We start from the raw sequence: 26,655 nt of genomic DNA, 5'->3' as shown, positions 1-26,655 counted from the left end.
CTCTCTCTCTCTCAGACGTGTTCCAGAAAATATAAAGCAAAGTCGATAAAAATGGTCCAAAGGACACTCTGTAATAATTCGTTCGACTGACGCAGTGGGAAACACTTTGCCAACATACAGTGTCTAACTCCTTTCACGTGATTAAACATAGAGTATCATCTGGGACCATGTTTAGTCTACAGATAGATAGGACAGTGGATTGTTAATCATATGTACGCGCGCCGGGGGTGTCTACGCCCACGCTGAATTTTGTTTATACAGAAATGTTTTGGACATGGATTCGTTTCCGATCAAGACTCACAATTATAAACGAAGATAACAAATGTACATGTGCAAACATTGCTGAATTGCAATGGACTTTAACAATCTATTCTCTGTGTTTATGCCTTAAGCGACAGAATCGCAAGTACTTCTTAAAAGATCATGTGTTTGATATGAAAGATTGAGTTCGTCCGTCCCTTGTGATCTCTGATTACGTCAGATCTGCAGATGGATGAGTCAGTGTATACTTTTGCTCTCACGATGTGAATTCGTAACCCATGGGAAATGTAGGTACCGATAAAATCGTCGAAACATTTGTAGTCCATGAGCTAAATTAGAGTTTTGGCAGCATTTTTTGCGGCAAGGTTCAACCATATCCTTTCTGAAAGCCTAAAATCTGTAGTTTCTGAATTTTATTGGCATGTCACAGAGGCAGCTTTTGTGACTGAAAACCGTTGCCATAGTAACAAGCTCCTAAACTAATGAAAGTTTGCAATTTGATAAAAACGTGGATCTTCTCGCTTATAAGAAAGTTTTTTTAGTCGAGTATGAGTTCATGATTGTAAAATGTATATATCCTGCCTTAGAACGCATAGTTGCTAATAGGCTGACCAATCATATTGCTACTCATTCCCTGAGTGATCCGTTACAATCTGCGGACAAAGCTGGTCACAGCACAGAGACTGCTCTCTTAAAGGTTACTAATGACATATTGTTAGCACTTGATGCAAAACATGATGTATTTTTGGTTTTACTTGATCTTTCCGCAGCGTTCGATTTCGTTAATCTTGATATAATTGTATTAAGTCGGTTGTCAGACCTTGGTGTTTCAGGAAATGCGCTTAATTGGTTACGCTCATATCTTTCTAACTAAATCATGTTTCCGTCAAATTGATACCGGGATTCCACAAGGGTCAGTTCTTGGCCCTATACTATTTAATGTATATGAATCTCCTTTGGGGAAATTAGTTGCCTGTATAGTTTTTATGCAGATGATTCATCACTATATATGTCTTTTAAGATCAATAAAGCTTCTGTGACAGCTAGCAATATTGAACTTTGTATTTCATAAGTTAGGTCTTGGATGTCTGCAAATTTCCTTTGTTTGAATGATGATAAAATTGAATTTGTAACTTTTTCTGCATCTTCCAGTAATGCTTCGGATGATAGAATATAGGGGATACAGGTCGGTGACACATTGATTCCTGCTCAAAGTCAGGCAAAAAGTCTTGGAGTTATCTTGGTCTTACGATGTACCCTCATGTCAACAATATCTGCCGCTAAGCTATTTTTCACTTACGACGCATTGCAAATATTCGCAAATATCTTTCTAGATCAGACACGGAACAGTTGATTCACGCTTTTGTGACATCTCGCATTGATTCATGTAATTCGCTTCTTTATGGTCTTCCGAAATACTGAATTAATCGCATTCAACGTATTCAGAATATAGCTGCTAGAATTGTAACTCGCTCAAGAGTCACTGAGCATATCACCCCGATTTTGTTTCAGTTGCATTGGCTGCCTGTTTCTCAACGTATTGTTTTTAAGATTCTTATCTTCACCTATAAATGTATCCATTCACTCGGTCCAACTTATCTTTCTAGCATGGTTAATTTGTACGTCCCAACCCGTAATCTAAGGTCCGCTGACCAATTTAAACTGTGTCAAAGCAGGTCACGCACAAAGAAACATGGGGACCGTGCCTTCAGTATTGCCGCCCCCTTTTTATGGAACAACCTTCCGATTGAGGTTCGTCGCTCCCCAAGCCTGCCAAGTTTTAAATAAGTTTTAAAACACTTCTTTTTAATTCTGCTTTTAACTGAACTCGTCAATTGTATTGATTTTTTTTTATTGTTTTGTTTTTAATTCTTGTAACCTTTTATAAAATTGATTGTATTTTACCCAGCGTCTCTGATCACACTATTTGTGTGGATTTAGTCGCTTTATAAATGAAGAAATTATTATTAATTATTATTATTATCAAATATTCTTGAAAGTAAGGGGCATTATCACGTGACCAAAAGGGGTCAAAATTCAGTAACTTGACATTTTTTCTAGAAACAATCAAATATAATCTATATTGAAGAAATATGGCTACAAAACAGATGAATAATTATCATAGTCCAAGCTACTTACAAATTTGAAGTTCTTGGGCCATTTGGTTGCAAATTTTATCGTAGAACTGATATCTATTCCGAAAACACACTTCTCTGCAGTTTTTAACAAGACAAGCGGAATAAATGTCTGTAATGTGTATTGTGATCGGAGGAATACTTCATGATATCAGGGTAAGAGCTCAAGTATGTATGTATGTATGTATGTATGTATGTATGTATGTATGTATGTATGTATGTATGTATGTATGTATGTATGTATGTATGTATATATATATATATATATATATATATATATATATATATATATATATATATATATATATATATATATTGCACTGAACACTACAGGGCAAAGGCTATAATGTTATTAGCAGGAAACTCAAACCAGAGAACACAAACAATAGGATGAGTACATAGTCCGTAGAAAGCTATCTAAGAACGCAAGAAATGTGTGTCTTCTGTAGATCTGGCACTGCACTGTGTCTGCGTCTCAACGGAGCAAAGCATGCAACCACATCGTAAATCGGCTGAGTCTAATGAGTGGTGTTTCTTGCGTCGGAGCATCTGGCGTTGATACTTAATTGCTTTTTAACTATATCCCCCAAATATCTCAAGATCTACTTAGGTAATAAAAAAACATCTACTTACTTTATTTGAGGAGGACAGAAAATCACTTCATTCTGCGAGGCACTTTCAAACCCTCGCTACTATCTGTAAGAAAGCCTATATTGCAATTTTTGAGTTTGAAAATTTGACGTCTTTTCGGATTTGCCATGGACAAGCATACTTCCTCCACCCCCCCCCCCCCAGCCTTGAAATTGCACAACTTTTTCGCTGACCTTCAATTTGCTTTTGTTCCTTATGTATGTTGGCCTGTTGCATCGTCAAAACATTGTTACAAAATCTCCTCATTAGAAAATGTGGTTCGTTGAACTCCTGACAACACTTCGCATAATTACCTTCCTTGCCATCTTCGTCTGCCGAATGAAGTAATGGTGATGGTCGATGACTGACGACAAGTCTCGGTGAATCGTTTTAGAAGACTCCATCCAGAAGTCCGAAATTGGTTTATTTGCAGGAAGAAAGAAATTAAACACACTATTAAATGCAGGTGTCCCCTGGCCTACAAAAGTTCTTTCTGATACTTCTGACTTTGCAAAATAATGTGATGATGTAATTGTGATTTTTTTTATTCCAGAACACACCGACATATGAATATTACCGCAACTTGTCGTTTTCGCAGAGTGCAAAACACTTTCTCTCTTTTTTTTCATTATTTAGAGGTATAAATGGAAGAATCTTCCACACATATAATCTATTAATGTTAATGATTCGATATCGCCGCTCCTTTTGGAATAACATATTGAGCACACCTATGACGGAGAAACATGATGACCTGCAGATGTCGAAGTAATGCAAGCAATTACCGGAAACATACCTAATTTCATACACTGTATATTTGTTACCTATATTGGTTCGTTTGATATGATACTTTGGATGGTGTGGTTTGGCTTTCTAATTATTGCAGCTACATTTCAATCACGTCTATCTCTATAGCGTTCCGAAAAATAATAGTTACTGGCGCGACCGGTCAAGCCAAGGAAAGGGTTGTAGTTTTCGAGTTTAATAGACTCACTTTACATAACATGCATAAGGTTGTATTATAAAGTGTTTAAAAGGTTTCTCTACCCTTCGTATATGTCTGCTGACTCTAAATATGGTAGCGTTACCATGGAAACCGACCACTAACACTGTGTACCATCTTTTATATTTTCAATACCCATTCATGATACTTATCGAGAACTATCTGTAATTCATTCGTTGACTATTGTAGTCAGGCAGGGCATGGACTTCAAAAAACATCAAATTCAGCGGGCCAGCTAAACGAAAATGTCAGACGGTCTCACATTGTAAATACTGTAAATATTTTATAGAGTATAGTTGTGAAAAGCTGAGTCGCCGTATCATTGAACTGGTCATAGGGCCTGTATTCTGTTAAGGTATTTCCCGCCTCGAAAGTGAAAGACTTAAACTTTTACATTCAACCATTCTCTTACCAAATAAGAATAAAAATCAGGGGTCACAGTGCCGAGTTTGAAATACGAGGAGCAAATTACCTAACATATCGATATTTGAAATTCAAAATGGACGTCATCTATTTGTTAACTCTGTGGGCGAACATTAAATTTACGATATTTAAAAACTAGGACGGAGAAAATGTTTCTCACTCTGATAACTTCAAAATGAGCCTCCACAATTGGTAGATCAGAAATGGACTGTAAAATTTTTAGAGTCCAAATATCTGTCCCTGAGACGTTAATTGTACAGCATGATCTTTACTGTTCTCTGTTCATTTTTATCGCCTTGTATATAAACTTCTAGATTAATCAATTTTATAAACGCCAGGGCAATAAATGAATGGCGTAGAAAAGTATACAAAGAATATGTAATAAAAAATTGGAAGGATTTGGATCCTACATAATAGCTGAAGGAGTTAAATCACACAAAACATGAGAGAATTTGCTTTTTCATTTGTTTCCACTTGAAGGAGAATTAGCGGTCCAGATTGTTTGGCGTAATATTTGGTACTGTAACGCATAACTTTACTGTCTATGCGAAATGAGGAACAATTAAGATATTGATGACCTTGTCAATATCTATGATGTACTCGAAATGTTGATATTATTAATACTGTAATTGTTCCCATTTCAAGTATCTAGGAAAGGAGGAACATTTATTGATAAAAACAATTTTCGTAGCACAGTGATTGGACGACTGTAAATGACTGTCGGTTGGGATCCAATGACATTCAGCGACTTTTCCATGTGCTGTAAAGCGAAAAGGAAAATTAACCCTGTTGTACCAGTTAAGTGATTTTTTTAGTAATGCAGAAAGGAAGGAGAAAAAGCTCAACTCTTGTCAAATACCAACCTGATTTTATTACTAATATTCATATTCCATAACTACTTTTTATATTTTGCGTAGACGATAAATTCCTTTCCCGCCTGTGTCTGCTTCACAGTAAATCGATTACTCAAACCAATCACATGCTCATCATCTAGGCCAAAGATATTCTTCTAGTCGGTCATCTTTTTTGTCACCGTGTACCTTCGTATAGAAAGAGGGAAAAAACGCGATCATATATCTTCCAGAACGAATTTTGTTGAAAATATCGAGTAAATACTGTTATACTATTCACAAAATCTAACTATGTGCAGCGACTCGACCGACTCACGCTTCCGGCGCTCCGGAATGGCCCCACGGCCGTTACAATTAGAAGGTAATCTTGTGCTTTTGCAGAGAGCGGGAGATCAGCTATGCTATCATCAGTCGCCAAATCAAAAGAACTGATGAGGACGGACAAATTTGACGTCTGTCATTCTCTAGAAATTTTTACCCGAATGATACGTAACATGCGAGATTATATAAAATGGCATGTTTAACAACGATGCAATCTCCACCATATGCAAAACAGGATTTCTATGGTGGCATTCGTCGACCTCGTATAATACAGCGTTGTCAACCCACTGGCTAATCCTGTCAACCGTAGACAGTATTGTCAACTGAGAAATTGGTCGCATTGCAAGCTGGATCTTCTCCCTATAAGAATGATATTCTGATGTATTTTGTACAAGATTGAAGTTTTGAGGAGTGAGTGAGGTTGTTCGAATTCGTTACTGCCCTCCAAAGAATACATCAACATTTTCGTTCCAGCTCTTTTGTTTTCACCCCACCTCACTCCAGACCACAAAATCGTGCGCCTTGCTCTCAGCTACCTCCTCCCCGCCACATCACGATTTTGCCCTCCTCGTCGAATCACGCGCCCTACACCGTGACGAACGCTGAGCGAAAACAATTATGAAATTTTGAGGCCTCACCCGATAGTGATAAAAAATTGTCTCCTTGTCAATTTCCTGCCCGCTAATGCGAGAAAAAAACGGACAACAAGTGAAAGCATAGAACCGCTCGTGAACAGTTTCCTGAGAGAACCATCAGCTGTGTTGGCTACCATTTCTCCTCGCTTGTCTACTCATATCACCCACTGAGGGACTGGCGGCTATCCTCTACATGCTGTAAACTTCCGCTCGTCGAAAAAGATCAGATTTTAGAAAGAGGCCTATAAGATAGCAAAATTTCCCCACATCTCGAACATATTCTTCCAGTGAAGAGAGCTTTTTAGCTCACTAGTTCACACATATGAGTTAATGTCGCAGCGATGTCTGTCTGTCTGTCTGTCTGCCTGCCTGTCTGTCTGTTGGCGCTGATATTCAAAGAACGGCTGGTGAGATTGGAAGGAAATCTGTTACATAGATTCTGTTTGGGAATGGCAAGAACTGATTATTGTTGGTCGGCGTGGTTTGCATATTTTATGCTTATCTGATTAATTAATTAAGAAAAAGCTTATATACGTTGAGAACGGCTTCACAAAATTTGACAACATTTGGAGCAAATATTGATCACTCTAGGATGTATCGTGATTGACTTGATCAATGCCGACGAAACTTGCTATGTACATTGGAGATGCTATAATATAGCGCTTTCGCACTTAAACTAATTTGCATATTTATTGAATTTTCTAATTAGAAATACATCTGAATAGACGTGATCAAAGTTAACATTTGCTATGTACATTAAAGAGACTATGATGAAATATTGATGAAATTTGTTCAATTTGAGCATTTTTACATCAGCTTGTTATTAACGTGCATATTTACGAACCTTCTCAATTAACGATATAAGACTGAATGAACTATAGCAAAGTTTATGAAACTGACTACTAATATTGATGAGAAATTTTATATTGTATTAGTGGAAGACTCTTGGCATTTTCATTTCTCAGCTAATTCACACTTTGCACTCGTGCTCCAAATTAGGTGCATTAAAGTGGAAGGACTTGACCAAAGCTGATGAACATTTCTCTGTCAGCTGATTGGTAATTTGCAAATTAATGAACATTTCATAATTAGTGATAACTTGAGGGACTTGACCAAAGTTGATGAGAGTACCATGTATATTGATGATAAAGTTATGTAATAGTTGTGAAAGAAATTTCGCATTTTTGCATCAGCTCATTTATAGTTAGCATACTTAATGAACTTTCACAGTTTGGCATATAAAGCTTGAAGGAGCGCACCTGCTACATAAGTAGTGATACAATGACAGCAGTCTAAGAAATTGAATATTATAATAATATAAATTATAATAAATGAAAAATTTATATAGCGCCATATATAAAAAAAAACTGCCCATAGGCGCTTTACAAAAACAACAAAGTCTTTACATGTATGATTTGTAAGCCTTAGTGTATAAATAAGTTTTCAGTTCTTTTTTAAAACTCTCAATTGACGGAGACTCTTTAAGTTGCTGCGGAAGACAATTCCATAGCCTTGGTGCTATACAGCAAAATGCGCGATCTCCAAAAGTTTTAGAAGTGCATCTAGGAACGACCAACAGATATTTATTTCCAGATCGGAGATGTCGATTGGGTTGGTAGATGCTTAACAGGTCACTAATGTATGACGGAGAATTACCGTGTAAGGCACGGAAAGTAAGCAGTAAAATTTTGTATTCAATCCGCTGACAGACTGGTAACCAGTGCAGCTTGGCTAAAGCACTGGTAATGTGGTCAAATTTCCTGGTTTTTGTAATAAGACGGGCTGCAGTGTTTTGAACAAGCTGCAGTTTACTCAAATTAGTCTGGCTGATGCCGTAAAGGAGACTGTTTCCATAATCGATCCGAGATGTCACCAGCGTGTGGACAAGATATTTAGCAGTGTCCTCTGTAAGGTACTTTCTGATATGACTAATACTTCTGATGTGAAAATAGGCTGTTTTACAGGTTTCTGTAATGTGGCGATCCATATCCATATTCATTTCAGCTAATTACATATGTGTATACTTCATGAATTTTGGAATTAATCTATGGTGAATATTGTTCGTGATATTGATCATAACAACTTCAATGAAGTTGCAAACTTGTAGCAAAAGTTCAATTTACAATCCACTGCAACATATGCTGAAACATTTCAGTTCATATGATATCGATCCTTTCTATGCATGGCTGTCATTGGTCAGCTCTATTGAGCAATCTGATAACTTAGTAGTTCCTTGAGCGGTCCAAAATGCATAGATGGCAGCGTTCATTGACGATGTCAACTTTCGTTCGAACGGCACTCTACGGAGCATACTGTTTATAGTGGGGTAGGGAAATATACTGGCCATGCACCATCATATGTGCAACTTCAAAATCAACAGTGTGACGTTTGTATGGAAATATAGTCAGGAATGGTAGACATGGCGTCTGGGATCATTTGTTTTTAAAAACGGTGTTTCACTCACACAATGAGACCCTCAAATTATAAAAAAAGTCCCAAGCAGACTTCCAAATAGTACCGTGAAAGGCTGACTTACAATGCATTTGGGGAATCCGTTTCCATACTATTGCCATGGAGATATCCTCCATCTCCAAGACAACAACTGAAGGGTTTCGTGACGCACGGAACCAAGTTTTGAGTCACACGTTCATATTTGACCTTACTCCTCTTTTTTCCTGGGTTCACTACTTCTGCTCGGAGTCATAAAGCGATGTAACGAATAAAGATCAAGCATCGCACAAGTGACCCCCTTTTTGCAAAACAAGAGATAGCAAAACGATTTGACAGACAGCGGGAGAAAATATGAAACCTACACAACGTAGGATTTAATCCTCCGTCTGTGTTTTGGTCTTTTTTACTGTATACCTGGCATGTTATTTTCTAATACTATACTTCCTGTGTCTGCGTCAGCAGATGTCTTCCGAGGGAGGAATTATCTTTACCCTCAGGATAAGCTACCATTGAAAAGTGTACACGGTTGTCATTATAGTAATTTCCAGATAGATTCATCACATGATTGGCACGCTACGGGAAGGCCAAGAAAAGGTTCGGCAATTATCTGCAGCCCGAAAGTTATATCAAAATTGACAGTGACCTTCCTCATCACATATCTCGCCTTTTCTTGTCCATTTTGTGGGGAAATCCTACATTTTTGCTGGGGTGTAATGATGCTGTTCACAGTACAAGATTTGATCATCTGATGAGATGTCCTTTGATCAGCTCATTCTCTGTCGAAAACCGAACTGAGCTGATTATCTCCCGCACCAAATATATTAATGAGGCAGCACAACCAGATGTCCTCGTATGATGGATACATAATGAAAGTGTTTTTTTTAGAGAAAGCCGTTAAAAGTCCCAGTACATTGCAGGTAGATTTCTTTCTCAGTCTTGCCAATTGCGTTATAGTGAGGACGTTTAAGAAGGAAGTAAACCTTTTCATCGGCTCCTGCCGGTTTACTTCATTCACGGGATATTGTGTGGATGTTCTCGTTATCCTACGTGTGAATAGCAGGGCTGTGCACATTTTGCTGACAAATTCCCGACAAACTGTAATTGTAGTAGAAAATGAAGTAGAGGTCATCTTTGCTACTTTTTGAAGAAATTGCCACCACTTTTACCAGCGTGGAGAACTCGCCGCCCAGTAAACGTCTTATAATGTATTGTTGAAGTGCATGTACATCAAAGCACATTAAAACAGTGACACAGAACAGCATTACATAGCATGCGGTGTGTTATAAAGACCCCTTAACTTGGTCTTCATTCGGTCTATAGCCTCTGTTTATTACCCTCCTCGTGGATTTTCGTTGCCAGCCTACACATCGCTATTCCCTGGGGCCGTATGCATGAGCCTTCGGGGCAATAAACAGGCGCTTTAGTCCTCATGACTAGGCAGTACATGTTGACTATATTTCAGAACTCCGAGGAAGATACACAAAAACTAATTAAAAAGGAATATGTATTGAAGTTTATTTTAGACAGAGTGTCCATAGCGGTAATACGAAAAGCGAATATGATAGGCGATGTTCTAAAAATCAAGTCATCTTTTATGACACAGTCCCCACACAGTCAAATTGCGTGTTTGTTGGATTGATCACATGCAAATGAGTGATTAATGGTCCTGTTTACATGACCTAGTTATAGGAGGATTGATTTAACAAAATAATGGATATTTATCTTATTGGTGTATGTTAAGCAGGGTTGAGTAAATGGATTGGAGATCCACGTCCACAGGCCACTTCATACGAACAGCTTTGGCGAGAAGTGAATGTTTCTTATTAAATTTGTCAATTTACTGGGTAAATGTTGTTTATTCTGTTTGTGTGATGGAGTGACCTAATATTATCCTTAACTGCTCATCTTATTAATCATATCGATGAGTTTCACTCAGTTGGCCCCCGTGTTATGATGATGTACTTCATCAATCAATGGCCTGACAACTGTGCATATGTCTATTTATCACAATGATTGAAACAAGACAAATTCTCTGGCTCAGCCTCTTGAGTATGTATTCACAGCATCTTGCCATCTGGTATGCTCGTTGATCCAAATGCCTTATCATTGTTTTGGCTTCCTTGATCTATGATATGTTATGAAATGTTTGCTAAAGTTGGTCCACTTTATGACAAATGTACCTCAAGCGGATACGGACTCAGACTCGTATGTAAACTCAGGAAGTTTCATCATCCAATTCCGAGAATTTCCCATCATATTGACTTGTATCATACATGTTTTTTCTCGTGCGTATGTAAAGTCATAATGTATTTTCCTTGTGCCAAGCTTCAAAAAATCAAATCAGCAAGGTATGTCAGAGTAATACTCTTGACATGAAAGATGTATGACAAAATTGCCTCGTTGCAGCCATATTGTATCATATCCAAAAATAATATAGCGTGCATGTGTAAGTCATAATGTGTTGTCCTTGTGCCAGCTTTGAATGAAACCGGTCAAGATGCATCCGCATAATGCCTTCAGACATGAAGAAAATTGAAACAAAATGGCCGGCACTGCAGACGACCATATTGGATTACATTACAAAATCAATCAACGTGCATATGCATGCCGGAGTGTATTATCCTTGTATCAAGACAAAAGAAATCAGCCCTGGCATGTCTTAGATATCTGCGTGGACGCACGTACGCACCAGGGGAGCCAAATCTATGTTCTCACGAACGACTAAAAACCGATTAAGGGCGTCGCCATATTGACTTTGATATGATAAGAATCGTCTTAAGGTAGATCGCGCCTCGGGACACGAAATCGGACTCTCAAACTTTTACAATTCTTTTCCGAAATACCACTTATGGGGATTCATTTTAAAGCTCTTGGAGCAAGAAAACTTTTCACCGGCTTAGTTTTTCAAAATTCGAAAATAGTATTTTTTCATAGAGTTAACACAGGTTTGGCGGCCATTTTGAATTTCAAATATCGGTAAATCTCGAGTTATTTGTTCCTCTAATACCAAAATTTGCACGGTGACCCCCAATTTTTTATTCTAGGTTTTGAAAGAGAATGGTTGAAAGATTCCTCAAGGAAAGATTGAGCAAAAGTTTAAATCTTTCTCTTTCGTTGCGCGAACTACCTTAAGGCCAAATAAAAAACACATTGTGTGTTTCCGATAACATGCCTTCGGAAAGGTCGGAGGATTTTTTTTGTTTTGTTTGCTGAGACCTATAAAACAGTGAAATTTACGTAATTTACTTAAATTCTTTTTTAAAAGTTGATAAAAATGTCTTGGGTCGGCGTATTTTTCAAGGGTAGGTCGGGTTACTAGAAACTCACATATTTTGGGGGCTACGTAAAAGATACTCACGTAAAACTTGATCATTGAAAAAATTATAATAGAGATTACAAAAGTTGACCGACTCTATTAAAGGATCAAAGTTTAATTGAAACGAGAAAATCAAAGTTGGATTTAAACTATCTTCAGTCGATAACAGTAACTATTACGGTAGGTTGTAATATTCATGTTAATCCATTACACAAAAGATGTAGCGTAGACATTGGATTATATCAAGGCATTCTTTAAATTCCTATCTTCATCCTTCAGTTCACTTTAAATGCCCCAGTGTTTCAATCTGTGCCATTTACTCTGCATGGAAATAGAGTCGATTGTTAAGCTCCATTAATACGTATTTGCCCGCCGGTCAATATGTAGATATGTCTGTAAAATCGCTATTGTAGCCATGTATTTTCAGTCAGATAGCCATTATCGGAGGAAAAGGTTGCGCACCGTAATATATCCCGATCTATGATATCGTATGATCAAGGCATTACTACAACTCAATACAAAAAAATCAAATTACTCCCTCATTTATCGAACTATAATATAATTCCTCTAATATTGAGCACGCTCTTAAAGAGCAGGGAGTTTGCTTTCTCCCAAACGTATATAACTTATTGTAATCATCTGGTATAGTCGGCGGTCTGGGCAGATGTAGCTCATTGTGCTGGAATACCCAATTTACCGATGTGCCATCCACTTTGATGAGGCCTGTGACATGTTTTTTCGTGTAGGCGTACCATACGACTCGAATTTGTAAAGGAAAACTCTGATTTGTTTACCAGGCATATCGCCTTCACGACATCAGTACTTCGTTTGTTGGTTTTTTTTAGTTTTAGACAAATCCTCATTTTAAGTAAGTGAAGATTACAATTGCAATCATGAGGAGCATTAGGGAAAAATTACTCTCACATTGGATTTCTTTAAATATTAACTTTTGGGCGCTTTTAAGATTTTAAGGATACACTTTGATAAGCTGAAAATATTGCACATAGTCATGTATACCGTACTCACAGCGAAAAGAATAGGATGTTTTCATCAGAGCAAACTTAGATATGGTTATGGCCATTACTGCTTTTCTAGGTCACTGTCCCAGATGCAAAAGATACACATTAAATAGTGAAAGGTTAATTAAAGGTAATGCACAAGAAATTCCATAACACAACACTTAGGCAGATATGCTGTATGAAGATATCACCTCCATGGGTTTTGTATACGTATTTACAAAGATCGATAAGTATCTTATTATCTGACATAGACAGTAATGCTCTAAATGCATCATGGTTTGGCTCAACATATGCAAATCTTAGTAAAACCTTTGTTCTGAGAAGGTTTTACACGAAATATTTTCCTACGTGCGAAATACATTTAAAATTCTGTGTCTTAAAAAGTGAAACACGTAAAGTGGAGGTTTATTAATTAATGTGCACTCCCGGTATTTTTTCATGGGCGTGCGGATTGGAGAGGTGCGTGTGGGTTTGTCAGAAACGGCATCATAATACAAAATTGATTTCGCATAAGAACTTTCGTTTTGAGGGGGTTCAAGTAAACCGAAGGAATTACGTTTCTTGTGTTTTCTTACAACAAGAGCTTTAAAATATACCCCACAAGTTGTAGATCAGAAAAGAATTGTGAAAGTTAGAGAGTCCGAATGTCTGTCCCCCGTATTTTACCTTAATGGACACAGGAGTTCATCACAAGCAATTCACTGTTTACAGTGTTAAACAGTCCAAAAAAACCATTATCTATACCTAAAGTCTCCGAGTCCACAGCGGCGTTTTAGGCACTTTCGGAGCAATGCCAGTCGATGACCACGTGCGCCATAATCATTTCGTAAAATTATATTAAACATTTAAATTGAATATGCGTATGCGGGCATTGAAACACAAACCAATCCGTACACTTCTCACTCTTATTGATTGGAATTCTTGACAGCCGGAAGAAGATTTTCGTTAAACTGTCGAAGAAGCCAGAGGGCATAAATGCACTATAGAAGACGTTATCACATTCACTCCTTCAAAATTTAATTTACCATCTGGCATCTCTCCTCGAAGGGCATGGTATTACTCATACTCCACAGCAGGGCATTTTGAATGAACAAAATGGGTATTCAGCTGGTATTATATCTTGTTAGTAGATAATTACCCCCCTTTCCTAACGTCTGCAGAGGAGCACTAATAATGGTACATACTGCCCGATGACATACAATTCCATTCGATTTCCTGATAGAATTATCTTTTAATGTTATTTTAATCCTCTCATTCATCTTGTGTGTGGCATTTACCTTTTTTTTTTTTTAGTGGACTAATGACAGATTTTTTAATTTGCATTACCGATTAATATGGCAGTTCTGTCAGCGCTCGTGACGCCTTCAAGGTTTACCGCGCCGCCTGTGGACTTCATTATCGTCATGTTCGTGTCATTTGAGGAGACATTCATTAGGTCAATGTCTTCGATTACCCTGGAGGAGAGCTTGACGGAACGGGTCTTAAGACACGCTTAGAGACAGCCCAAAGTAAGTGAGACAAGTAAGTGAAAGAGTGGAGTGGCCGTGTTTCTGTTCAGCCTTCATCAACAGAAAAGCCAGGCAGATTATACCGGAGATATATAATTTCCTACATACTCGATCACTAGTTGTGGCCAATGATTTAATGGGTTCATGGCAACTCCATCGCATTTGCAAAGTAGAAAATCTCTACCATATGACAACTCTCCGAACAGAGAAAATTTACGTATGAAGCTTTACAAAAATGGTTGAATTTATAATGTACATTTAGAGATTAACTGCCTCTCTTCTTTCCTTTATATATATCGCTTTTTTTCGAATGAAGCTTTTAACGAACGGCTTGCTTTAATGATCAAATTCTAGATGTCCTAGGAAGTACGCCGCTTTCAAAATAGAAAACGTACAAAAGATACGCTCTACGTGTTACAGGGGAATCATGGAGAGTTTCTAGCGTAGGAATTTTGAATTCAAGAAAACCATTTTGACAGCCTTTCAGTAAGAAATAGCAAGGTTGTGAAAATTCTTATCGATAATTCGACATATACTTCGTCTTGCCAATGTTGTTAACATGATGACATCTCTAGAACATCAGCAGTCATGTTTCTGAGAGTGTCCAAAGTTAGAATATGTAAATGCGGCACAAATATACATCTTTTTTTTAATAATTTCGGCGCTAGGTTAATTTGGCCTGATGTCAGAGCCACCGAGAATTCAAAATCATGACTTTATTTTTTCTTTGGTTGACTTTCATGTACATGAAGTAACATAAAATCAGATCAAATGGAGTCAGCGAGGTGGAAAATTACATGTCAACATTTGTTATTGGATCCATTTTGTGAAGAGCAGCATGGTTAGAAGATGTGTAACAATATGTCGATCTTCATTAACATTAAAATTTAATGAGCTGATTAAATTTGTATCAAGTGAAGTCTCAGCGCGACATACTTCCTTCGTATCGCTGCACAATTGTGAACAGTCATCAATCTGACGGATTAGACCCAAATTGGTGTGTTAAACTAGAAAAGTCGAACAATAAAAAGCAGGTTTCATGGTAAACGGCCTGTATTGAAGAGTTGACTATATGGTATTTTTTTGTTTCAGTAAATATACACTGACAATGTACAACCCTGTATGAGAAAGGTATCATTGTGCGCATGTACAAAGTCGTCTAACTCACTTTTGTCATGGCTGATACTCGCTGTCAGCCACTTGACAGTAATGTTGTTCTCCCCGTTGACATAACAATAGTCTTTAAGTATTTTGACAACATCAAGCGAAGACAATCCAAAGTGTTTTATCAATTTTTACCTTTCCGTGCTTGTCTCCAACTAGGTTACACTATGCTACACACCATGCTACACATCAAGCTACACACCATGCTACACACCAAGCTACACAACAAGCTACAGACCAAGCTACACACCAAGCTACAAATCGATTTACAATTAAGTTGTTGTTAGTGACATCGACTCTCCCTTGTATCTGTGTATCTAGCAATATTGTATACGTAACATGTGTGAGAGCAGAAAAATATTGTAAAAGAATATTACGTCCACCTCACATGGATAAATGCTATCTGGTGGGTACCAATAACTTAAGTAAAACTGTTCAACATTTTGTGTTTCCTCCTGAAATTCGAGAGCAAAGAAAAATGTTTTATACAGCCCGATATCATATTTTGCTCTCTGCTAATTTGATTGCTTTGACCAGCAGGGGAACATAGCAGAACTTAACAAGAAGGTAAGTTATCCTACTTTCCTTGATAGTTTAGTCACATAGTACAAATATACACATTTTCAGTTTCACTGTGCGTCACGTGGTAATTGCGGTGATGTAAATAAGTTATAAGTGGATCTGACAAGGAAGTGATGGAGAGGGGAGGAAGATTTACAGAAAAGTGCAGAGGGGAGGCAGGAAGATTGGAAGAGAGATATGAAGGGTGTCATTTTTCTGAAAGGGTGGTCAGGATTTATTTGGCAGATGCTGTGTTTGTGTATTCATGATGGTGTACGTTCCGGCTACGAGAAAGCAAGTCTGTCGCGGACATCAGCGTGACTCGGTAACCTAGACAACAGACAAACCTAATAACACTCAAAGTCATCCAGTCATGTTGACTCCGAGAAGAGAAATTGCATTAAACGGAGTGAGCAGTCCGTTTGCCGAATTTGATAACCCAGGCATTTCACTTCCCGAGTAGGGGAGTATGTTGAGCTTCGGCATTCTTGAAAAACCCGCTCATCAATTTCTCTAAACGCGTGACTGTCATTAAGAACGTCCGAATAGCCGAGGGAGGGTGCAATACGTACGTGTTAAACGAGATCTCTGTTGGAAAACTTACGTGCAAGTCGGCGGTCTCGAAAATTGAAAGATAGATGCAGATGTCATCCATCCATTCATTCATGCTTCCCGCAGGTTTTCTAAGGCATTGCGACACATTATCCTTCAAAATCAGCCAGCAGAGTACAGTGACACGTACGAGCTCCGTGAATTGTGTTCAAGTCGGCGACCATCACACGGATCTAAAGGTGCTGGGGACACGAAGCATCGTTTCCATTTCGAATAAGTGAGACAGACAATGAGGAAAGAAAACCCAAAAAGTTACAATGAGTACACGAGGGAAGAAACAAGAAGTAAACTAGAGTATATAGAGACAGACTTACTTACAAACAGATCAACGAAAAGAAGTGTTTGGAGAATGAAGAGGAACGATAGTTCAAATTGTTACAATCGCATATGATATCATTTGAAGTAATTTGTTTTGGTTACAAAAATCTAAATTTTGTCACGGAGCCAAGACAAATATAGGATCATTCTGAATTTACTTCGATTCGCTATTGTCTATTGTATGTTTTTGCCAGAATACGAAAGGGGATCAAGCCTGGGTTGCCATTTGTCTGACGTCGGTATCTGTCTCCTGACACGAGACACCGTACAGTCACATATTCAGGTAATATTTTTTTATTACATGCTTTTGACGGCAAGATAATTGTTGTTCATCTAGATAAAAAAACGATGCATTCCCTGGCCTTATTTTGTCTCATTGAGCAACATAACCAGGACAGATGTATCGACGGCCTTTGAAATCTCAAGACATGAAATAATACATTTTCACGTCATCGCTGAGGTGGACTAAAGCAAACTAGATAAAAACTAGAACGTCGACAAACTTTTAGGTCACTTTCCGAAAGGTATGTCACCGATGAAGCTGGCGGTTTCACACGACGTCACCTGTGAGCCAATATTGCTAAATCCACTCAACAGGTTGACGCACAATTGCAACAATACGCGAGAAATGTAAGCGATATCACATCATTTCCACACTACCGCAGAAGTAGTTCTGGCTATTGGTTCTATTAGTGTTGGTAACCACTGATATAAGACACTGGTAAAGAGGCCTTAACATTAAAAGGAGAGTGTCGATCGTCGGAACTCTGCTCAAGGTTGTCAGGAACCCCTACGACCGAAGTAAACACTGCCTAATTTATCGAAATAAAGTTTGATATTATAAAAATATTATAAAATGAAGTAAACACTGTATCTAGCGTACGTTGGCGATTGATGAAAGTCAAAACATGTTTATTTGTTAACAACGGATATCATAAATTAGAATGTTGCGGCTATGTTGACGTGATGCATCCAGATATCATGCATGAAATGCATTGTTTGTGAACAAGAAAGTCGCATACGCGTAGTTCCGACGACATCTTCCTTTTAAGTCAAAGTAAAATGAAACAGCTCGCAGACACCTACCTTCAGGAAGTTTCAGGTGCAGCAGCTGTGTAAGTATACCCTCAGCAGTTTTGTGCTCTGTATGTTCTTTATCATGTTCTTCTTCAACTCCGAAACGCAGATTTTACTGCTGTCAGCATTCCCATTGTAAAGCTTTCGTGCATATGTGCTGAGCATTGTTATGGCTGACAATGAAATCCACTCATCGACACGAATGTGGATATACGTATAGGGAGCCTTAACAAGCAAGCTGAATATTGGTCATTTTGCCAAACGCCTATTCTTTTCACTTTATTTTCTCTGCAGCGGTGTCCAATTCTGCAACAGAAAACAAGGACAGGATTCACGTTATTGACGTGAATGGGTCAGGGGAGCAAATAAGCAATGACAGCAGATATAGAAAGTAACTACTGAAAAAAATGTCAAAGGTTTCAACTATTATATATCCCTTTGACCAAACACTTCATTAGCAATATGTGGTACATTAGACAAGGCGAATACATTCATTGAAAACTTCATTTATTGTTTATTTACTCTCCTGTGATATATATTTACTCAACATTCAATTTCGTAAAATTCTTGAGTATAATTCGTGAAGAAGATGACTCGTCGCCTTATGTTACTTTGCCAGAAAAATCAAAAGAATTGTGATTTATTTCTTGTCTCGTTAGTAACGTGTTAACCTTTGCTTTTTAAACATCACTCAATTTCTCCTCGTGTATGTTTTGACGGCTTAGGGACTGGACATAAATTACAGGGAGGGGGTGGGCCGGTGTTTTTCGAAAAACCGCTGCGTAAAAAATAGTGACCCTTCAAAAGTTCATGCACAAAAATTAGTGACCCTCTCCCCTTATCCGTGCATGTAAGATACCGTGCATGAAAATAAGTGACCCTCCCTGTTACTCAATACCCCCAAAAAAAACCCGCAATGTGTTAAAGACCCCCTTCTGACTTGCTATACTTTTTAAGTCGCCCTCCCGAAAGGAAGGCAAAATGTGGCCGATATAACGCATTGTCCAAGAAATATCAAATCATATGTGTGTGATAATTCATGTAAATGTACTTTGCTTGAAGTGGCAGGTAAAAAGTGCATGCCTGTACAAAAAATGTAATTTTTAGATTTATCGATAATGTTGATTCACTATACATGTAGTCGACTATAAGAAAACTACGAATGTGTATTTCCAGTATAAAACTAGCTATATCTGTTCATATACAGATGTTTAATAACTGATATAGATATACTTGATTAGCATGGGTTGTTTACAAGTGCACATGTGAACAAGATATTTGATTTTGGAATTTCTGTCAAAATGTTGATCCACTATACATGGGAGTCTATGACAAAACTATACATGGGAGTCTATGACAACACTGTCAAAAAATTTTCAGAATTAAAAATTTGCACTATTTGTGCATATATGGACCCTCAATAATTGACATAATTGTGCTTGATTAGAAGAGGGTGGTAAAATGTGCATCTGTGTACAATAACTTTGTTTTTGGAATTTCGCATAAAATGTTGATCCACTATACATGGGAGTCTATGACAAAACTGTAAAAAAAATTTTCAGAATTAGAATTTGCACTATTTGTGTATATATGACCCTGAATAATTGACATAATTGTGCTTGATTAGAAGAGGGTGGTAACACGTGCATCTGTGTACAATAACTTTGTTTTTGGAATTTCGCATGAAATGTGGATCCATTATACATTGTAGTCTATGAAGAAACTATGAATAATTTTTTTTAAATACAAAACTTGGCAAATCTGTGTATTTATGTATGCTTGATTATTGATATTTATGTTCTTGATTAGACTAGAGTGGTTACAAGTCCATGTGTGTGTAAGAAATTTGATTTTGGAATTTCACCGAAATGTTGATTCACTATACATGGCAGTCTATGGTGAAACCCTATGAATATTTTTTTCCAATACAAAAATAGGTAAATCTGTGCATTTATGTACACTGAATTATTGGTACTAATGTTCATGATAGACTAGAGTGGTTTCAAGTCAATGGTTGTGCAAGAAATTTGATTTTGGCATATCACTTAAATGTCGATCACTATACATGGCAGTCTATGATGAAACTATGAATAATTTTTTTCCAATAAAAAAATAGGAAAATCTGTGCATTTATGTACACCTAATTATTAGTATTAATATTCATGATTAGACTAGAGTGGTTTCATGTCAATGGTTGTGCAAGAAATTTGATTTTGGAATTTCACCAAAATGTTGATTCACTATACATTGTAGGCTATGAGGAAACTACAAATAACTCATAGGTTATCTGATCCTAAATTGTTATTCAAAAGTTGTTCGACCTGAAGCTTCCAGTTGTTATTGATGACACTATGCACTATTCTGAACAGTTTGTATTCTGTCAATGTCCTCAAAAAATTAAAAATGTACATACAGCGACATGAACGTTTGACACCGACCTATACCCAATGTATTGTCAATGGGAGAATGATGTCAAATAAGTAATCTCCCAAATTGTTATTGAAAGAGTTATTATAGGGGACAGTTATGCACAATAGTGTTGAATAAGTAGAAATCATGACAACTTAAATCAATGTGGATGCTTGAATCATCAATACATTGTTTATTATACCTGAAATTTGCGCCCGAAGGGCGCGCCGAAAATGGTAATGGCAGAAAATGAAAGTGCCAGGAGGTATTTTTTCTTTTTTCAGTATTCCATAACGTGCACATGCAATTTCAGCTTTGATGCATGAAAAAAGGTGACCCTCCCCCATAGGCTTGCACAAAATTTTATGACCCTTCAAAAATGCTTGCGCGAAAAATGGCGACCCACCCCAAAAAAACACCGGCCCACCCCCCCCCTGTAATTTGTGTCCAGTCCCTTGCACGTCATAGCCGGCATGGGTCTGTCTTACTCGTTGATTAATCGAATCTCTTTGGTGAAAATTCAGCGGGGGTGTCCCCGACCCCGATTCCGGAGAACAACATAATTTATTCACAAGAGAGATGAGATAGAGTGCGACAACAAGGTTAATACTCATTGCATTAGGCACGTCTGTCAAACACGCAAGTCGTGCAATATTAATATCAGATTGCAGCCTTGCAAAGCATGCCGATACGAGATAAGTAATGTATGATCAACGTTATGTAAGATCCTCCACTCTGTTATACGTCAACTAGCAGGATGAGAAGATGCATTAATTACTTTACCAAGTGTTCATCTTCAGGACATTAATATCATATGCATAAGATGGCCAGCAGAAATGTCTAGGAACATTGCGATTTACTGTTGCCGTAAACACGATTGGAACTAATTTGGGGTAATTGCATGGTGGAGTAATATCTGTTAATCTGCAAATGTAAGCTCATCTGCTTTTCTTTTTAAGTAAATTACACTTGTTTTTATAAGCAATTTGTAATTTTGCAACATTCAGCTACAGAGCACCTAACACTTTTGAGAAATTTGAACAATATAAAGATCCAATTCTCCCAATATAGTTCCAATCGTGTTTCCAGTGGTTTTGAGATGAAAGTAATTAGTTACCAGCATTCTATACTTACCCAGACAACTCAGTTGGGTGTTTCAAGGAGGAGTGCACTCTTGTTAGCCGACTTTTCGCGAAAGGCATGGTGACTTCAAGAAGACGTATCGTCAAAAGTGGTTTATCATGCGTGGTTCTCGTATTTGCCTTTCAAATGAAAGGTGAAGTGAACATCCGTTATTGTTTTCTCGTCTGAAGGCACGCAAACGAATTGTGTAAATGTTACTAGTCCGTTCAATATGACTATTCAGGTTGGATGACGTTGTTAATATTCTTCGTCGTCTCGTCGTTTGAAACATACTGTTCTTGCCGACAGCGAATATATCGTATGTCAAAGTTGTTTGTAGCCATGCACGTGGACAAAGATGTGTGTCCGTCGCCACGGCATAGTAAAGGAATGCTGCAGGTATATTGAAAACAAACTGGTTTACTAGTTCTTCAGTCAGAAAATCCTGCACGATTTTATCAGACCCGATTAGCGTTCCATTAAAAGTAAATTTTTGAAATGTTTTTGATATGTTTGTAAGATGCCATTTTCTTCTTCTGCGCCAAAATCATATCAGAACACCAGTCTGTATTTGTGGCTATGTCAGACTGTTATTGTTGACAACAAAATTTAGTCCAGACTAGAATTTATTTGCCAACAATAAGAAGCGTACGTTGAATACGTTATGTCGGCTACACTTGTATTTACATCATACTTTCGGGAAAAGAACAAGAATATACTGTGTTTTACTGTATCAATAATCATTACTGTAACAAAAATTTCATTCATCAAAGCTATTGCCCCGTTGATATTGAATAACACGTGTTACAAGTACGTTATGATGTAGCCACAAGGGACGGTCAGGCTTACATCTTAACTAAATATTTACTTTGTGGTTGCCTCTATTTGACCTCTTGATAGGCGTTGTATTTCATTATGACTCTAAAAAGAACATAATCAATTTTCTCCGATGCGTCTGAAATGTTTTCTTTGTAACGTGTGACAGACAGCCTTTGTGATTGTTCCCGAGGAGGTCTTGTGAACTGAGGCTGATAGATCGATGTTTTCATCAACTTAAAAGGTAATTTTCTCGGGGGTTTTTTATCATTGTCAAATGATACGAACAAAAATTAATTATCATCGTCAAATGATACGAACAAAAATTACTCGACACGAAACTACCAAACTTCAGAGTGCTGTTGATTAATGTTTCGTTCACTCGATACTTGGTGTGAACGATACCGGTTGTATTCTGAAAAAAAGGATACTTTTTGTAACAAATACATGAATATAGTTATAATATATGCGACCATAACAGTTGAAACAAGCTTATATGTAATGCGGAGAGATTTCCTCCAAAAACATTAAGTGTCTCAGCTCGCTCCTTGAAGGGTAAAGCGTCACGTGTCTCGTTCGCGCATACGTCATATGCTTCATAAATCCCCTCTGATACGTTGAGTTGATAATATGCGACTCCCAGTTGATGTTAACAGCATTTATATTCGGAAATGTAGACATTTAGGAATAATTAAAGTGACTAAATAAATCCTGGGAAAACGATAAAAAATTCATGTGCGATATATCGTTGTGACGTGCAGAAGGCATCTAGCCCATGTTGCCTATTTGTCGGTTGCTATCGAGTCTACTTTCTTGCACGGCCAAGCTGTCACTACAAAATTGCTGCTTTTCACTTTACTTTCCTCATGATTTCGTCACTTTTTGGCTCATTTATACTTTAAGGCCCAGCTCTGCTTAGAGTCTGTGGCTAATCATTCATAGGAATGTGTTTGCCGGGACTACATAGTATCGTTGTTGGGCCCTAGCCGAGGTTGGCCCGTCATAATGAGTGTCACAGTTGACGTCAAAGGGGAATTCGTGGTGGATCTTGACATCTTTACAGAACAACTGTTTAATCGCAAACACTTAGAGACGGGTCTTTGTGGTGCGTGTTGACATGCTGAAAAAACAACTGTTTTAATAAAAACACTTAGAGACGGTTCAATCCAGCCAATTTACATTTGCCAACTTCTAACCGAAGCCATGAAAAATACAATGATACGATCAACAGAGCGTGAATATCTTCCGAGGCTTTTTGTTTTGTCTTTTTTTTTAAATAAATAATTCAGTGTTAATGAGAGTGTGTGCATGCTTGGGTGACTTTATTGATAGGTGAACAGATTAATCGTTCATTACCTTAGGACCGTACGTCCTAAGGTCCTTAGAATTGTTCGTGTCATTCAGGAGCCTCCCCTTTCATCAAATATTTATTTGACACAAAAGCCTTCAGAGGAATTTAAAAAGTAGGAAATTTAATTTAACTGCAAACATAATACAAAAGAAATCCCCGATAGTCTCTTAACTCGTTCACGTACCAAATTGAGATTCTCGTTGAAAAAATATTCATAGAAAAGCACTTTCTGTAATGTCCATATCGATATATTTTCGCCATTTAAAAAAGTTGTACGAATGTTTTTCTTGTGTTCCGTAATTAAAGTCATGGGAATGTGAAAATAAAATATTTACATGAAAGTGATATACATCCCTGGAAAGTGTGTGCATCTGACGTAGCAAAGCTAGAGGCCTTCCGCATCACTTTTCTCGACCACATCTGCAAGCGAAAAACTTTCCCAACACTTTAGAGAACTCGGCTTTGAATTGCTTGTTTACGAGAACGTAAACTACGGGGTTCAAAGCGGCGCCGAACATGGCCACGGATACGGAGAAGATCTCCAGCTCGTAGAACACGTTCTTACGGAACAAGTAGTCCCCGTAAAAGGCGGTGAAAAGGGTCACGATCGGTAGTGGCATCCAGCAGACGACGAAAGATCCGATAATGTACCAAGCCCGTTTGGCCGTTCTGGCCTCGACGCGACGCTTGCCCCTCTCCTTGGCAGTGTTGTTCATCACGCAGACGGAGCCGTAGAGCTCTTCCGTCGACTCGCTTGCCGCCGCGTCGTTCTTGGTGGGAACCATCAACTTCACTTTATCGCGCGTTTTCATATCCGTGACCGATGATTCCTGGCGACTGTTTGCCATGGGTCCGGAGACATTAACCGAAACTGGACGAGTAGTCATTGCATCTGTTGTGTCGACATTATCGGAAGGATAATCTCCTTTCGTTTCAGCTAATACTGTCCATCTTTCGACGGATTCTTTTGTAGGCGATGTAAGGTTTGCTATCTCGCTCGTTGTTTCATTTTCAGTTCCTCTCCCTGTCGAGCTGTTTTCATGTAAATCCACCGGGCTTGGCGGTTCGCCTACCCTCGACTGTAAAATACTCCCTTCTCCCTGAGTTTCTTGGATTGAGCCTACATTCCCATGTCTCCCTTCGAAAGTTGGACTGTTGCCATAGCAACTTCCAGATATGCCAACTTCTTTTCCCAGGGAATCCTTCTTTTTCTCATCTGTTGCAGTGACAGCGTCAATTAAGAGAAATGAGTCTTCGGCGTGTTTCTGCTTGTTTCGCCCATGTGCCACTGCCTGCGGGGTGATTTTCACACTTACGAGCCCAGTTTTCCCGGTAGCCGTTAGGCCTAAATCATCTGCTGACCTCTGCGGTGCGGGCAGATCTTGCTCTCCCTCGAAACAATATTTTCCAGAGCGGTTTCCCTCTCCCGAGATCACGGTTCCTGGCAACGGAACTGTCGAGGTTTGTTCGTTTCCCATCGTTTCACTCGTTGAACGATTCCCGCCAGGAATGACGTCAGCCGTAAATGCATATGGCTGTGCTATCGCAGTAACCGTACCTTCGACATCGCAAGAACAAGGAACGGGCTTCCTGCCGTTATCCGTTTCGACGCTTTCCACGGGAGAAAGACTCGTCCCTACCTCGTCAATCACTTTCTTAGGAGTACTCACCCGAACTGCCTCAGCAGAATGGTTGTCAAGATGTGTGGTCATGGTTACCTCGGGCTTCATTATCGGCACCACTTTGTTTTTCGCCGGCGACGGGGATATGCCCTGGTCCATATTCTTGTTATGTTTATGCACGGTCATCCAGATGCGTGTGTAGAACACGATGATGATTATCAGGGATACACCTCCTATCGGCGAGATGAAAGCCGAGCTGGACGTCGAGATGCCGTCGTGCGAGGTGTAATATAAGTTATCGGCTTTGCACAAGGTATATAGCGGCGAAGTTCTGAATTTTACGGAGGTTAGACAAGCTAGAAAGAAGGCTGTAGACCAAGCAACAACGATGCCCCCTGTCACGCGCTTTCTCCTATGTTTAGCCTTGAAAGGATGGGCGATAGCGTAATAGCGCTCCATGCTGATGGTGGCCAACGTGATCAACTGCGTGCAACTGCACATGGTGTCAAAGAATACTTGGGTAGCGCAGAGTCCGTCACCAAGGTCCACCGATGGATTAGCACCGTTCATCAACACGATGACTATAACAAGTGGAACGTTAAAGGCACAGCTTGTTATATCTGCCACCGCTAGGTTCACCAGTAACGCGTTGTTGGCCGTCCGTAGATATTTGGCCCTGTAGACACTCAGGCAAACCAGCGCGTTGCCGGCAATTCCGACTACAAAAGTGAAAATGAGCAAAGTGCTTGATATCACCACCACACTCAGATGGAGAGAGTCCGTGTCCACTCGTGTGTCTGGAAACGACAAATTCATGTCCACTTGGAATTACGGTTTCGATACAAACACCGCGAAAGTAGATAAGCTACTGGCACAACTAGTGTAAGCAAGTCCGTTTGACTTCATTCATTCATTTGACTTCATGTGCATTCGAAGGCGTTTTTCGCAATATCCACAAGCGGTGTAATGGTTGCTGTTGCGGAAAGTCTTGGTCAAACATAGAGTACAAGCGATGCTGTTCGGGCGCTTATTATTCCCATCAAATTGATTGAT

General features: G+C 38.6%; 1 protein-coding gene across 1 annotated transcript; it reads right to left on the bottom strand.

The window, feature by feature from the left end:
• Positions 1–24,381: 24,381 nt before the first annotated feature.
• Positions 24,382–26,418, bottom strand: LOC139134226 (uncharacterized). Its single transcript, XM_070701139.1, has one exon. It carries the CDS (start codon positions 26,416–26,418, stop codon positions 24,382–24,384), a length of 2,037 nt encoding a protein of 678 aa, XP_070557240.1.
• Positions 26,419–26,655: the final 237 nt, after the last annotated feature.

This window comes from Ptychodera flava, chromosome 6 (genome assembly GCF_041260155.1).
Source record: "Ptychodera flava strain L36383 chromosome 6, AS_Pfla_20210202, whole genome shotgun sequence".
NCBI classification, from domain to species: domain Eukaryota; kingdom Metazoa; phylum Hemichordata; class Enteropneusta; family Ptychoderidae; genus Ptychodera; species Ptychodera flava.
The sequence above is the reverse complement of the archived record's forward strand: the minus strand, read 5'-3'. Positions and strand labels throughout refer to the sequence as shown.

What these genes read in the sequence shown, in the direction of transcription:
- LOC139134226 (XM_070701139.1), bottom strand. Translation starts at nt 26,418, where the DNA reads ATGAATTTGTCGTTTCCAGACACACGAGTGGACACGGACTCTCTCCAT.